Below are 14,614 nucleotides of genomic sequence, written 5' to 3' on the forward strand. Positions count from 1 at the left end.
GTGCCTGGCATGGGGTCTTTGCAGGGCACTTGGGTGCCCAGACCTGGCCCTCCCGACTCCCATCACGGCCGCACAGAAGCCCGCGCTCCGACTTCCAGCTCCGGTCAGCAGGGGGAGGCTGTGCTGCATCTGGCGGTGGCCCTGGGCGCAGGGGCTGGGAGCGGGTCTAGGAGGAGAGCTTCCAAAGCTCCTGATCTGGGAGCCCTTGGCCTAGGGTGGCGAGGTGGCAGCCCCGCCGAGGCCCGGGGAAAGTCAAAGCTCCTCAATCAAGGCTCTCCCGGCTTCTCCGCTGCCCCGTCACCACCCGTCCTCATCCTCCACTGCGGCTCTTTGCAAGTGCTCTTCTCCCGGCCTGGGCTGCCCTTTCGGTAGCTTTCTGCCCGGCCAACTCCTCGCCGTCCTTCAATAACTGCCTTCAATGTCGCCTCCTCCAGAAGCTTTCCTGGACTTCCTCCATCCCTAAAAGCTCCATTATACCGCCTGTTCTTTCATTTTTTTTTAATATTTATTTTTATTTATTCATTCATGAGAGACACAGAGAGAGAGAGAGGGACCCAGGCAGACGGAGAAGCAGGCTCCCTACAGGGAGCCTGAGGCAGGACTTGATCCCGGGACCCAGGATCATGCCCTGGGCTGAAGGCTGATCTGCAACTGCTGAGCCCCCCAGGCGTCCCCTGTTGTTTCATTTTTTGTTTTAAGGGGGGGCATGTGTGGAAACCACCTGTGTTCTCAGTACCTGGTGCATAATAGGATGCGGCACACGATAGGTACTTAGTAAGCAAATGGGCAAAACGTATCCCTCTGTGGAGGAAGGAGGGCGAGCGACCCTGTGGGGTGGAAGTAGGTGTGGGGGACACAGAAGATGAAAGGCTCATGCTGCAGGCCTGCCGGGGAGCCCTAGGGGTGACCTGGAACTTCACGTCCCGGGGGGTCAGGAGGGTCCAGGGAGGTCTTGGCTGTGAAGGAGTTCCGCGGCCTCTGTGGGGTCCCTGTGCGCCCTCGTACCTCTCAACTTTGCCTTGGTTCCCGGACGAGGGAGGAGAGAAAGATCAGAGAAGGAGGGGGCGGCCCAGGCCCGGTGAGCGGGTGAGGGTGCGGGGGCCCAGGAGTGTAGCCTCAGAGTGGGCGGGACTCGGGGTGCCTGGGTGCCCCCGGCGGCCTGGGGCCTCCGTCTGGGTGGGATCCTGCCCGGTGTCGGCCTCGGAGACGAAGTGAGCCGACGTCCTTCCAGGGGAGGGTACACGGGGCCCGAGGGAGGCAGGGTTTGTCCAAGGTCACCCCGCGGGAGGGTCGCCGTCCTCCACCCTGCCCTCCGCGCGGCAGGTGTCCTCAGCAGGGCCCGACGCGCCCTCCCGGGGTCCCACCTGCGGCCGGGCGGGGCGGGCGCTCCCGGGCCGCTGTCCCTTTAAGCCCGGGCGCGATGCTCAGCCGCCGCCAGGCCGGAGCCGGAGCCGGAGCCCCAGCGGCCCGCGGAGCTCCCGGACCCGGACCGACCCGGGCTGGGCGGCGGGCGGCGGGCGGCGCCCCGGGTCCTGCGGGGATGCGAGGGGCGGCGGGGGCGGCGACGGGCAGACGGACGGACGGCGGGGAGGCGGCGGACAGGGCGCGGAGCAGGTGCGCGGAGGGCGGGAGGCTCGGGGAGAGGCGGGGCGGGGCGCGCGGGGGGCGCGCGGGGCGCGGGGGGCGCGGGGGGCGCGGGTGCCCGGGGCGGGGGCGGGGGCGGGGGCGGGGGCGGCGCGCTCGGGGCTGGGCGGCGCGGGGCGCGGGGGCGCGCGGGGGCGCCGGGGAGCCGGAGCCGGAGCCGGAGCCGGAGCCGGGCCCTCCCGCCCCACGCACACGCGGCGCGCGCACGGACACGCGCGCACGCCCTCCCGCCTCGCCGCCGCCGCGGAGCCGAGCCCTGCGGAGCGGACCCCGAGCCGGAGCCGGAGCCGGAGCGGGAGCCGGAGCCGGGGGATGCGGGCCCGGAGCGGAGCGGCGCGCCCGGTGCGCGCCCCGGACGGTGAGAGCGGCCGGGCCGGGCCGGGCCGGGCGGCGGCGGGCGGGGGCCGCGGGGGCGCAGGCCGGGGCGCGGGGGGTGCCCGGCGGCGGCGCCGCGTGCGCGGCCTCTGATTGGGCGGGAGCCGCGGGCCGCGGTGGGGGTGGGGCGCGGGGGGCGCGCGGGCGGGGGCGGGGGCGCGCGGGGACGGAGGGGCGCCCGCTCCCCGGGTGCGTGACCGCGCTCCCGCCCGCTCGCCCGCCCGCCGCGCCGCCCCGCCGGCCCCGCCGACCCCGCGACTCGGAGCCGCTCGGGGCAGGGGGGAGGGGAGGGGGGCCCAGGGCGGGGCTCCGGCCGCGCGCCCCGGGGGACAGCGCCCGCAGCGAGGGCCCGGGGCGCCCCCCTCCGCCGCGGCCGCGCTCCGCCCCGCCGGCTCCCGGGCCCGGGCTCCGGTGACTCCGGCGGGGTCGGGCGGGGCCGCAAGGTCGTCTGTGCAGCGGGGCCGAGGGCGCGGGGCTTGGGGCGGGGAGCGCGGAGACGTGCCCGCCTGGCCGTGTGCGCCCGCGCCTGCTGCTGCGGGGACCGGCGGCCGGACGGGTGGGACCGCGGGGGGGGGCGGTGGTCGCTGGACCTGGCCCGCCTCGGCCCCTGGGGGGGCGCCCGCGTCCGCGTCCCCGTCCTCGTCCCCATCCCCGTTCCCATCCCCGGTCCCGTCCTCGTCCCCGGCCCCGTCCCCGGCCCCGTCCCCGGCCCCGTCCTCGTTCCCATCTCTGGCCCCATCCCCGTCCCCGTTCCCATCCCCGTCCTCGTCCTCATCCCCGTCCCCGCCCCGTCCCCATCCTCATCCTCATCCCCGTACCCGCCCCGTCCCCATCCTCATCCCCGTCCCCGTCCCCATCCCCGTCCTCGTCTCCGTCCCCGTCCCCGTCCCCGACCCCATCCCCGTCCCCGTGCCCGCTTTGCTTGCAGACGTGCCCCCGCGCGCTCTCCCGGGTAGCGCGGCTGTGCCCCCACCGTGCCCCCGCCCCTTCCACGCTGGAGCCCCCCCACGCTCCTGCCCCTCCCAGCCGGTGCTGGCCGCCGCACGGGACTTCCTAGGCCCCCTCCCCACATGGCAGCCCTACCCCTGCACAAGACCGGTCCTGCACGGTGCCCCCGAGAGGGTGGACCAGAGGCCCCCGCCGCCGGGAGAGGCCTAAGGAAGCGTCGGGGGCCAGGACTGTCCCTCTACAAACGCTCCTTGCTTCCAGGGCAGGTTCTTCCTCCCCTGGGAAGTCTTCCCTGATTGCCCCTTGAATCCATCCTTCCAGCTTGGGTTTCTGGGTCAGAGCAGCCGGGTTCCCCAGCCGCCCTTGCTCCGTGCTCTCCCCCGGGGCTCAGCGTGGGAGCCGGTGGGGGTCAGAAGCCAGTCAGCGGGTCGGGTGTGATGCTGGACTAGGACCTACCCGGCTCTCGGGGGGATGGTAAGATTTTGTTTGAGCACTTTTCAGGCTTAAGCCTTGCCCCCGCTTGCTCATCCCCCTGGAATCCATCAGCCCCTTGCGAGAACGCAAGGCCCGTGGGCACGTTTCTGCTCCATTTCACAGAGGAGGGTTTTGGGCAGAGACGGAGCGAGGAGGACTCTAGGGTCAGGGTAGCCCCTGGCGCCGGGAAGGCACCCTTTAGCCCCGGGTCTTGGTGCGGTGGGCAGGGTCTGCGAGGGCACGCAGGCAGCAGGGGGCCGGCTGCCTGCCGCTGGAGTCTCCTGGGGCAGCTGTCCTGCCGCCTGTGACCAGCGCCCTCCCGGGTGGGCAGGAACGTGGGCACAGCCACTCTTGGCCTCGTTCTCCCTGCCTTGACTTCCGGCGCCTCTTGATCCCGGCTTCCTTAACCTTTGCTTCCTGGATTTGGGGCCAGGGTCTTCCCGGGCTCTGCTTGCTGGTTTGCAAACCTGGCTTCTGTGGAGCTCAGCACTGGGATGTCGGTATCGTTCTGGGGGTCGGAAGGGTACCCCCACCCCCACCCCAGCACCCTAGGCTAGGCCCTGGCATTGCCCTCCTGCATGGGCCCTGGAATCCTTCCTGGCCTTTAGAGATCTCCATCCTAGAGCCCCAGGCGGGCCAGGGAGCTCACTCGAAGGGAAATGGGTTCCCCCACAGAGGTGTAAATGTGCACTGGGGGGAGTGGAGTCTGGTGGCTCTTGGGACCACTTCCTTCCCAGGTGGCCCACCTTAGGTCCAGGAAGCTAGAGTAGCTCTCAGCCCCACTCAGGCTTCTGTGACCCGCCCCCCCACCTCGTGCTGACCTGATGGCAGCCGGGACTCATTCCCAGGGCCACGTTGGCGGGGAGAACTGTTGCCCAGGAGTGACCAGAGCTCCTTCTGGGGTTGGGGTGCCATTGGACCCTTCAGCCTCTTTGCTGGCTTCATGCTCAGGGAGCCTCGCCCTGCCTCTCCCAGTCCCCTTCTGCCCTGCTCTCGCTCAGTGGCCTTTCTTTCCCATTGTTTCTTTTGTCTCTCTCTCTCCCTCTCCATCCCCATATGGCTCCCTGAGCTCTGGACTTTTGCCTTCCTGTGTGTCCACTGATGCTCCGGCTGACACCCAGGTGGCTGGAGCGTGGCCAGGTGCCCACTTGGTCCCACCCCTGCCATCCAGGCCCGCCTGAGGCCGCACCCTGGTTCTTCTGGCCCCCTTCCCACCAAAGGATTCTTGCAGGCTAAGCCCACCGTTTGGGGTTGCAGGCCAGGGGGAGGGAGAGAGCAGGGTACCCCTTTGGCCCGTGGTCTGTGCTATCAGGGGTGTGACTCGCAGCCAGGTGCTCCCAGCCCCTAGTCGCTGCCTGTTCCGGGAAGAGCCGCTCCCCCTCAAACCTCCTGTCCAGCGTGGCCCCTCCTTTTGCTGTCCAGCGAGTCCCTGACCCTGCCATCGGGATGTTTTACATTAGAAAGATATTATATTCTAATAAATTCAGTGATAAGTCGTTGGGTGGGCTGAGCCTTGGGGTGATTTGTGGGGGAGAGTCCCCTGACCACTCAAGCCTCCTTTTGGGGGAACTGGGAGCCACTCTGGCCACCCAGAATCTCCTCCACAGGCTTCTGGGGTGCAGACGTCTGCTCTTGAGAACCATGCCTCGGGCTTATTCCTTGAACCGTTCTAGGACTGAACCATTGCCTAGAATCCCGCAGTGGGGGCTCACTCCACGTTTAGGGGCATTTCCTGGTTTGAGGCCCAGACTGAGCACTGGGGATTCTGATGACAAGCCTGGGTCCTTCCCTGGTTGGGCTCTGAAAGGGGACGCAGGTATCCACCCCCACCCCTGGGTATGAGACCGAGTGGGCTGGGCAGCTGCAGAGGTACACGAGAGGGGTTGGTGGCTGGTTATCGCAGGTGGATTGGGAGGCTGGTGCATTTTGACCTGTTCGGATGTTTCTGGCACTTGGTAGAAGCTCAGTAAATACGTTGACTACACGAATGAATGGAGAACATGAACCAGCGAGGGCTTTCCAGGCAGATGGCACAGTCCTAGCATGGCGCCGTGGCGGGAAGCACCAGGCCTGGGTGGAACGTGTTTGCAATGCAGTAGTTCGTGCAGGGGCGTAGCACGCACGGAGCAGGTTGGCATGAGACAGGAGGATCCTGACTGCCCGACTGAGGAGTGAGAGCTGATTCCATATTGGGGGTTGCAGGGTTGAAGTGCTGGAGGTTGGTGATTTAAACCGCTCCCTCTGGTGGCTGTGGGAGGGGTTGGCCCGAGAGCCAGAGGCAGGGAGGCGGTCCTGAGGCCGCCTGGGTGGGAATCGGGCTGGTCGTGAGGGCAGCAGCGGGGACAGGCCCCAGTGCATCTTCTGAGGGTGGCCAAGGGGCGGGGCCTGGCTTCCCACCCCAAGAGGATGGAGAGATTTGGCCTGGGGTAGGAGCCGGGTGCTGCACCGTAGGCCATCCTTCCAGGGTTGGGCAAGGCCTCGAGTATGTCACGGGGCATAGGGAGGTGTCAGGTGTCCAGGACTCGTAGGATGCAGCCCCTAGTACTGGCCCTCCCACTGTGTGCGCGTGAGCAGGTCCCTGAGATCCCCCGGACCTCTGTTTCTATGTCTGTAAAATGGGTAAATGTGTCTCCCCGGAGACCTGGGGTGAGTTTGGGTGGAAGTCTGTGACCTTCGAAGTGGGCTACCAAGAGACGGGGTCGAGGGCTGGTCACACTGCCGTCTGACAGAGGAAGAGTTTGAGGCCCAGGGAGCAGGGGGGCGACTTGAATGAGGTGGCAGATCAGGTTGGGGGCAGGGCGTTCCGGCTTGGGGTTTTCCCGGCTGGGCCTGTGGCCTGCTGGGCAGGGGTGGGTGGCGTGGCCAGGGCCTCGAGGCCTCTGCAGGAGACGTCCTCGGGCAGTTGGTTCGGCAGTCCAGCTGTCAGGGAGCATATGGGGCCATATGGCCACATAGGGGAGGCACCAGCCGCTGAAGGAGGGTTAGCGGCTGCCATCCTGGCCTTCTGGATCTATGTGGGCACTGCCAGCCATCAGGGTCAGGGTGGGGGAGGCCAGAATGGAACCTCAGTGTCCACGTTGGGTCTTGGCAGATGGCCCAGTCCTAGCACCCATCTGCCAGGGCAGTCAGACAGGCGGCTTCATGCCCAGGGCTGATCCAATTAGTCCAGGCCAGCTGTGCCAGCCACCCTGCATGCCCCACCCAGCTCTGACGGCCCTGCGGCCCTCAGGTCGTGGGGTGCTACAGTGCATCTGATGTGGAGATGGGTCCCCGGAATCAGCCTAGTGTGGTTAAAGGGCCTGGGCGTGGACCTGGGTTTGAATCCTGGCTTAGCTGCTTCCACACTGGGTGAGCTCAGGCAAGGCCCTTCACTTTCCTGAGCCTCGGTTTCCTCATCTGTAGCCTGGGAGAAGGATACCCACCTCGTAGGCGCGGCGTTGGCGTACCCGGAAGGAACACGTGTAGCGGCTCTAGCCTGATGCGTCCAAGAATCTCAGCAAGTGTTGGTTCGTGTGTGTTCTCTGCTGGGAGAGGGAAGTGAGTCCTGAAGTAGAGGGAAACCCTATTACTATTTTCCAGAACAAAATGCACTTTGTGGTTTTCCGTATCTGTGCTCCTTCCCTCGTTCAGACCTCGCGGCGGGGCTGCACGGTAGGCGAGAGCCCGGCCCTGCCGCAGATGAGGACACCGGCAAGGGACTCTCCAGAGCCGGCCCGTGAGTTGCCCGGTTTCTGGACTCGTGGTCCAGGACGCTTGCTCACGGGTGTTCCTCCCAAACCTGGTGGGAGAGGCTGGGGACGAGGGGGTCTGTCTTCAGCGAAGCCCGTGTGGACCGAGCCTGGCAGTTCCTGCCTTGGTCGCAGATCCTGGGACAGCCCTCAGGGTGACAAGCAGCTGGTCGCAGCCGGGGTGCTGTGGGTGCCACCCCGTGGGGCAGCATCCCTCCGTCGCCCTCCAGGCCGGAGTAGAGAGGAGTGTAGAGGCCTGGACCGCGCTCGGGCCGCAGGGCTCAGCCTTCTGGGGGCGGTGGGAGGGCGCAGGCTCTCCCCCGGCCCGTGCTGCGACCTCGGCCCGTCCGCGTCTGGCCCTCTTGGGGCCCTGGCTTCCCTCTCTGTAAACTGGGGATGGGCATCTCCGGGCCCGCCTCCCACGGCTGTTTCTGAGGCTCAACCATAAACACAGATTTTTCTACAAACACGCTGCTCCACACGGATGCGGGGGTCGCCGTCCTGCAGCTGATGGTCCTGTGATGGTCCAGTGATTCACTCGTGGGCGCTGCTCCTGGGCCTGGCTGTGCGGGCTGCGGCCGTCGCTTCTGCGGGGACAGAGAGGAGCAAGCCAGCCCCCGCCACCCCCCAGGGCCGTGCAGCCGCAGGGAGCGCGCACTCCTAGGCCCACGCTGGCCCACGCTGGCACGCGGCACCTTCCGGGGCTCCGGCCCTCCGCCCAGCCACCTCCCTCCGGCTCCTCTGTGCGCTCGGCCGGATGCCACCCGCCGTCCCTCTCGCGGGCACTGTGGCTTTCCTTCCTCCCAGGACTGGCTGTGGCTTTCCCTCCCGGGGGGCCTTCCTGCAGGTCCCACCCGCCTCGGGACTCAGCCCACGTGCCGTGTGTAAATCCCCGGCTCGAGGTAGTTGCTTTCTCCTCCGAGCTGTGCACCTGCTGTATGCAAGGCCTAGCGTTCGGGAGGCCCGTGACCCACGGTGGTTTATGTCCCTTCATGGCCCGGGAATGCCTTGGTGGCAGGGGCGGAGTGTATCCGTCCTGGGGTCCCTGGCGAGTCCGGGCAGCTGGGGCCAGATGGGCTCAGAGGAATGAGGTGCGTCCTTCAGGTGCCGCTGGGTCCTGCCTCCCGGGCCCGGGGACGCAGGCAAGGCCAGGGCATCTACTGGGAAGGCACCTGAGTGATGGGCGGCTTTTCGGCTGAGGTGCTCCCCGCAGACACAGCCCTTCCTGCCCCCGGAGGCTCCACCGGGCTGGGGCGGCGGCGCCCCGTCACTGGCCGCACATAAGTCTCCCCAGTGAATTGCATGGCGTTCGGCGATTGGCGATCGATTATTTGGGGCCCTGATAGCTCCTCCACCCTCGGTCGGTAGAGGTGGGCCCACGGCGTTGGCGTGGGTCGGCGGGGCCTGGCTGGGAGATTGTGACCACGGTTGTTCACTCCCGCCCTGGATGCTCCATAGAGAAGAGCCAGAGAAAAGGGGGTGCAGGCTACCATTTGAGCCGCCAGGGTGGGGGTGGAGGGCTGGAGAGGAGGGGTGACTGGGGTACAGTCTTGCTCACTCCTGCCTCCCTCCGTCCCTGCCTTCTCGGGTCGGCCTCCAGGCTCATCTGGCCCTGAAGCTCCGCGATCCCATCCATTAGGCGGGGATCTCAGCCTCTTCGTAGGGCAACCCTGTGCCTTTGAGTGGGATGGCCAGGCCGTTGCTGACTTGTCCTCCCTGGTGCTTAATGGGTGGGGGCCTTCTGAGGCTGGGAGAGGGCGGTGACCACCTGAGGACCGAGCTAGCATCACAGTCCCCAGCCTCCGGGCCCCGGGAGGACTTCTGCTCTGCAGAAGGGACAGGGAGATGGCAGGTGGGGGGCGGCGGCGGGGGGCGGGGGAGAGGACGGTTGCCTCGCCCAAGTGCTGTGTCTGGCTCCTGGATGTGCTGAGGCCTCTCCGTGTGCAGTTAGGACTCTGTGGAATTCGTGCAAAAGCGATTTCTAGGGAAACCACATAAAGGAGCTGGCGGGGGGGATGTTTAACCTACTTGAGAGACCTAGCTGCCTTTCAGGCTCCCCAGGAGCACGGGGCATTGTTTGTGGGGCTCTTGGCTCACGTCACCGAGGCTTTCTTTTTTTATTTTTTATTTTTTTGACTTTTTCTTAGGAACGTTTCCAAACACACAGAGAGATAGAGAGAGAATAGAATAGGGAGCCTTATATACCCTCACCTAGATCTAACAATTGTTGACATTTTGCCACATTTTGCCCTATCCTTTCCTTCCCCCCAAAGTATTTTAAAGTAAATTGTAGACATCATGCCATTTCACCCTAAACATTTCAGCATCTGTCTTTTAAAAAATAAGAGCATTTCTGTTTAACCTCAATTGGTCATATGGTTTCTTTTCATTTTGTTTTTGAGAGATGAGGATGCTGAACCCTGAGAGGCTGTGGCCTGTCCAAGGTCACAGAGCGGCGGGGTGGGGGGCCGGGGTGGGGCGGGTAGGGAGGAGAGGCAGGACCTAGAGGAGTCAGCCCAGGTGTCCCCCCAGGACTGCAGAGTAGGGAGGGGAGGAGGATGGCCCTGGTGGTCCTCAGCTGGGCAGGTGCCTGGAGCAGGATCCCCCCCTTTTTTGGGGGCGTTCCTCTGGCTCAGGCTGGGGTTCTTCCTGGGAACAGGAAGTGACTGTCTTTTAGGTTAATCTGCTGTCTTCCTTTTGTTTGCTGCGGGGATTAATCAGGAACTGCAGCGTCAGGAAAATCTAAAACAACTTCTTGTTTATTGTTTAATTTAGGAGAATGTTATGAGGCTCTGGCCATGCAAGCAAGGGGAGCTCCCACCGGCGCGAGAAGCAGGGCTGCCCCCCTACTAGCCGCCCTGGAGGGGCGCTGGGGAAGGCAAGGGGGTGGCCCGGTAGGAGGGTTTAGGGTCCCAGTCTGGACTCTCGGGGGGTGTCTGAGGGAACGGGATGTGTGTGACGGGCTCGGGGCTGAGCCTGAGATCTGGGCTGGGCTACAGCCTCTGTATCCTCAGAACAGATGGGAAGGGAGGCAGCAGAGGGCTGAGCTCCTGGCGTGTGTGCAGAAAAGGGGGAGCCCCTGGCTGCCTCTAGCCATACAGAGGAGCTGCCTTTGCTCTCCTGCTCTCCTGCTGGGCCCACTCTTCCCTGGGGACACCTGCACGGGTGGGTGGGTGGGGTGTCTCCTGCCAGCGTAGGGCAGGTGCAGGGCTGGGCTTCCTTGTCTCCTTGGGGTCGGGGGTTCCTGCCCCCAGCAACCCACAGTGCTTGGGATTCCTTATTCTGCTGTTGGTGACTTAGTATCTCTTGATTTTGCAAGGATCACAGAGGGTCTCAGGTTTGGAATCGGAGGAAGTTGGAACCGGAAGGCAGCCCCAGAGGCGATCCCATTCTTGCTACGGGTTTCAGGAAGGGAAGCCGAGGCACAAGGCGTGGTTACCCTTGTCTCAGGGCTCACAGTGTAAAGCATCATAGGGTCTTGGCAATAGGCAGGTGTCTGGCTTCTTGATCCCAGGATCACCTGCTTCTGGGCTCGTGGTTCGGGCAGACCAGCGCTCCCGCTGCACAAAGGGGCAGAGGCGGGCCCAGCTGGGGAAGGGCTGTCAGCCAGCCCAGGGGGGCCCAGGGTCCCCTCTCAGGGCCTGCCTCCCGTGTGTGCGCCACCCCCACACCTGAGCACACGCACACATGTTCACACGCACCTAGTCACTTACCAGAGGGGAGGATGGGTGTGCGGGTCAGGAAGAAGGCCTTAAGGGGGTGTCCTGAGGCCCAGCCATCCAGGCCTGGGACTGGCCTGCGCTTCTCCCATCTTTGCCCCCGCAATGGGGAGAGCCCTGATCAGTGCCAGGCTTACTGTTGGGCTTATTTCTTGAGGACGGGAAGTGGGGCAGGAGGGGGCCCTGGGAAAGCAAGAGACTGAGACATCAAAACACTTTCTGACCCCTGGCCTGTGGTCCTGTGGCGCTACCTGACGTGCGTCAAGTCTGTGCATTCTCTGCAGTTGGGGAAGGAGAGGAAAGCAGCCCAGCCTTGGAGGAGCAGCTGGATGGGGGCTGCTGACCTGGGTTGTGTCATCACCCCTCCTGGTACAATGGAGCAGGTCAGGGGCCCCTTCCGCCCCAAGAGTGAGGCCGGGAGGACAGGGTCTGGGCTGGCGGTTAGCCTGTGGCTGGACCTTCAGCCTCCGTGTGTGTGGGGAAGGTGGGCTGGGAAGGTCAGAGGAAGGAGGGGGCAGGTGCTCGCCACCCCCTCCCCAGCCCTTTCCTCTGCTCTTCCAATGCTGTAGGGGTGGGGTGAGCACGGTGCCTGGAGTCTGGGGGGCGGGCAGGTGGGACAGAGCCACCCTACGTCCCCACACTGACTCTGCTGCAGCTGGGGCAGGGCGCACAACAGTGTTACCCCTATTAGTGCCTGCAGCTGCTCTGCAAGGTGGACATCCCGGAGTCTGCTTTACAGACGAGGAAACCGAGGCTGTACCTGGCCCGGTAGGTGCTGAGGTTCTGCTGGAGGCTTCTTGGGAGGAATCCTCGTCAGGCAAGCCAAGTGAGAGGCTCCCTGGTGCTGCGCTGAGGATTGGGCTTCTGGGGGTGTGCGAAGCCCTTCAGAGCCTCCCACACCCTTTGCTCCTAGCTGGCGTGTGCCTTCTGTGCGTTCATCAGGTGGGGGTCCCGTGTGCACCTAAGTGGGCCATCGCGAGGCCTGGGGAGGTGTGTTGAGGACTGAGCATAGTAGGACAGGGGTAGGTTCGTTGCACACCCCCCGTTGGTCACAGTGTGGGTGCCTCGCATGCGTTCCCTCACTTAATCCTAAAAACAGCCCCGGGAGGGATGTGCCATTACTATTCCCATTTCCCAGGTAAGGGAGCCGAGGCTCAGCTTGCAGGACGTGCAGGGGTCACGCAGCTCGTGAGCGGAGGAGCTGGCCTTTGAACCTAGGAATGAACCGAGGTCTGTGCTGCTGCTACGAAGAGGGCAGTTGGATTTTAGGAAGGAGGCTCTGTGTTTGGAGAGAGGAGGCCAAGGGTCAGGAGGAAGGTCCAGGTGAGGAAGGGGTGGCTCAGAGGCCAGGCCTGGTGGGGATCCTAGAGCTGTATGTCCTCGGCTCTGGGTCTGTATCCTCCTCAGGGGAGTGGTGTGCTCTCCTTCCGGCTCCTGATCTGGGCCTGGAGGCCGACAGAGCAAGGCTCCTGGTGGAGGGGAGGCCCGGCCGTGCAGGCCCCCAGGGCCGGCCTGGAGCGCTGGACCTTCTCCGGTCACGTCTGAGGCTTGGGGGGTGGCTGTCTAGGGGCTGGGCTGGTTACTGGCCGTGGGCCGTGGGCGGTGGGCAGGGCGAGAGAGCAGAGGGCATCTGGAGGCTTCTCCCCTCCGCCAGGAGAGGCCGAGGGCCGTGGGGGGTTCATCTTTCCCTGTCTCTGTTCTTTGCTCTCCCTTTCTCCAGTCTCCCAGAGCGTGGAGTGAGGGTGGGGAGCTGGGGGTCCCTGCCCCTCCCAGGCCCCTCCCTTGGAGGCTGTAAATATTTTATCTCACCATCTCTGCTGTGGAAATTGCTGCTTTTAACACCTTTTTTCCCTTTTGCTTGATACAAACGAATGCTGGAAAAATTCTGTGCTGGGCGCTCACTCTCTCACGTCTGCTTGTGCCCAGAGTCCCCTCCAAAAACTCTAATTGCTTTTAAGCTGTGATAGTTGGCAAAAGCAATTTTCTTTACATTATGGAGAAAGGGGGAAAATCCACCACATTTTCTTCTTCCTTTTTTTTTTTTTCCCTAACCTTTCATTTTGAGTTCCTTCTCACGGCTGCTAAGATTCTAGGAGAGAAACGGAAGAGAGGAGAGATGTGGGCTGGGGAAGCAGAAGCATCCTTGGAGAGGGCCCTTTGCCTTTCTGGTCCTCGGTTTCCCCATTTAGAAGGTGCTCGTGTGTCATTCTTCCAAGAGACGTTCTGTGGCACCTCCCCTGGCAGCAGCTCCAGGGCCTGTGCATCCCCGGCACCCAGCACAGAGCCTGACCCGCCGGCCGCGCTCCGTTTAGCTCAGTTGGCTGATCGGTAGCAGCGCTGTGAGCCGGGCACCTTGCCAGGCCCTGGGGCGCGGGGCGGCCTCGAGAGTCAGCGAGTGGACAGGACCCGCCAGGCCAGCACATTTGCCGCGTTACCGAGTCCTAGGAGTCCTAGGGCAGGTGGCTCCTGGGGTACTAGGGGCGTGGGGTGGGGGGGAGTGCAGAAAGCTGCCTGGGCTGCATCCTGAGCGGGGGAGGGAGACAGGTGGACGGGGCCAGGGAGGAGGCAATTCCAGACAGGAAAACCTGTATAAAGACAGGGTGGGGTGGGGGTAGGGGTAGGGGTGGGTGGTGAGCACTGGAGCCCAGAGGGTGGAGTCAGGCTGGAGAGGAGGGGAGGCGGGGAGGCTGCCCCGTGGGCCCAAGTTGCCTGGAAGGGCTTTCCATGGGGGTGGGGACTTTGGACGAGGTCCCGAGGGTGAGGAGGGGAGCCAGCAGTAGGGATGGGGGAGGAGGGGGTGCTGAGAGGCAGGTCCTGGAGCCCGGGGGGTGATGAGGATGGCAGCGTGGTTTTGAGGCAGACAAGGGAGAGGACCCCAGCCCCGGTGCTCGGCTCCTCTGCTCGTGCTGTGGCGAGAGGCCCCCACCCTTCCTGGACCCGGGTGAGGGCCCCCAGGACAGGCATCCGGTTCCTCGCCGTCTGCTGCAGTGGTCACCCAGGTTTGACTGCCCTCACCCCCTCAAGGCCCTTCACAAGGTAGGAGCCTGCGGGCCTCTGACCCTGCAGGTGACCTGAGGGGCGGCCTGGGCCGCACAGCAGGTGGGAATCGGATGGCTTTGCCCCATCTCTGCAGGCAGGTGAGGTGGGGGCATTTGACACTGGGTCGAAGGCCGCCTGGTGCCCTCCACACCCCTGCCCTGCTCCTTCCCTGTTTGCAGAGCATGTGGGGCTTTTCAAAAGCATTAATGATAGAAAATGAATTGGAATCGGAGAGGAATCATCCCGGGCATCTCGGAGGGCTGCCTCTGCCCGTCTCTCAGCATATTGAAGCCAGCAGCCAGCGGAATATGAATGAGGGCGCGCAGGCTCCGATCTGTGGGGAGCCCTCCCCTCCTCCCAGGCCAGCAGGCACTCACCAGCAGCAAAGCTGTTTGCAGCCAGGCCAGGGCGGATTCCTCTGGGATGGAGTCACCGCCCAGCCAAGGGGCAGGGGGAGCGGTGCCCAGTCCCCTCCCCGCTCAAGCCCTCGGCTGGACACACAGCACCGGGGCCAGCCTGGATGGGCTCAGGCACCCATGGCCGCGCTGGGGTAGGAGAGGGACGGCTGAAGCTGCCAGTGGTTCCTCCAGGTCTGGATTCCTCATCTGGGTATTCAAGGCCCTTTGCCCTGTCTCCTCCAGGAAGCCCTCTCGGATCGCTGCCCAGCTCACATTGGGTCTTCCATTT

The 14,614-nt window shown here is 64.6% G+C and overlaps 1 protein-coding gene across 1 annotated transcript in view; it reads left to right on the top strand.

Moving 5' to 3' along the window:
• The first annotated feature begins 706 nt into the window (after positions 1–706).
• The window catches only part of LOC144303269 (uncharacterized), a 49,223-nt gene continuing 35,315 nt past the window's right edge, over positions 707–14,614 (top strand). The window contains exons 1-2 of the mRNA XM_077881209.1: positions 707–767; positions 1,337–1,614. Of these exons, the coding sequence (XP_077737335.1) occupies positions 707–767; positions 1,337–1,614 (339 nt within the window). The remainder of the gene's footprint in view (positions 768–1,336; positions 1,615–14,614) is intronic.

The sequence above is a fragment of the Canis aureus genome, chromosome 32 (assembly GCF_053574225.1).
Source record: "Canis aureus isolate CA01 chromosome 32, VMU_Caureus_v.1.0, whole genome shotgun sequence".
Lineage (NCBI taxonomy): Eukaryota > Metazoa > Chordata > Mammalia > Carnivora > Canidae > Canis > Canis aureus.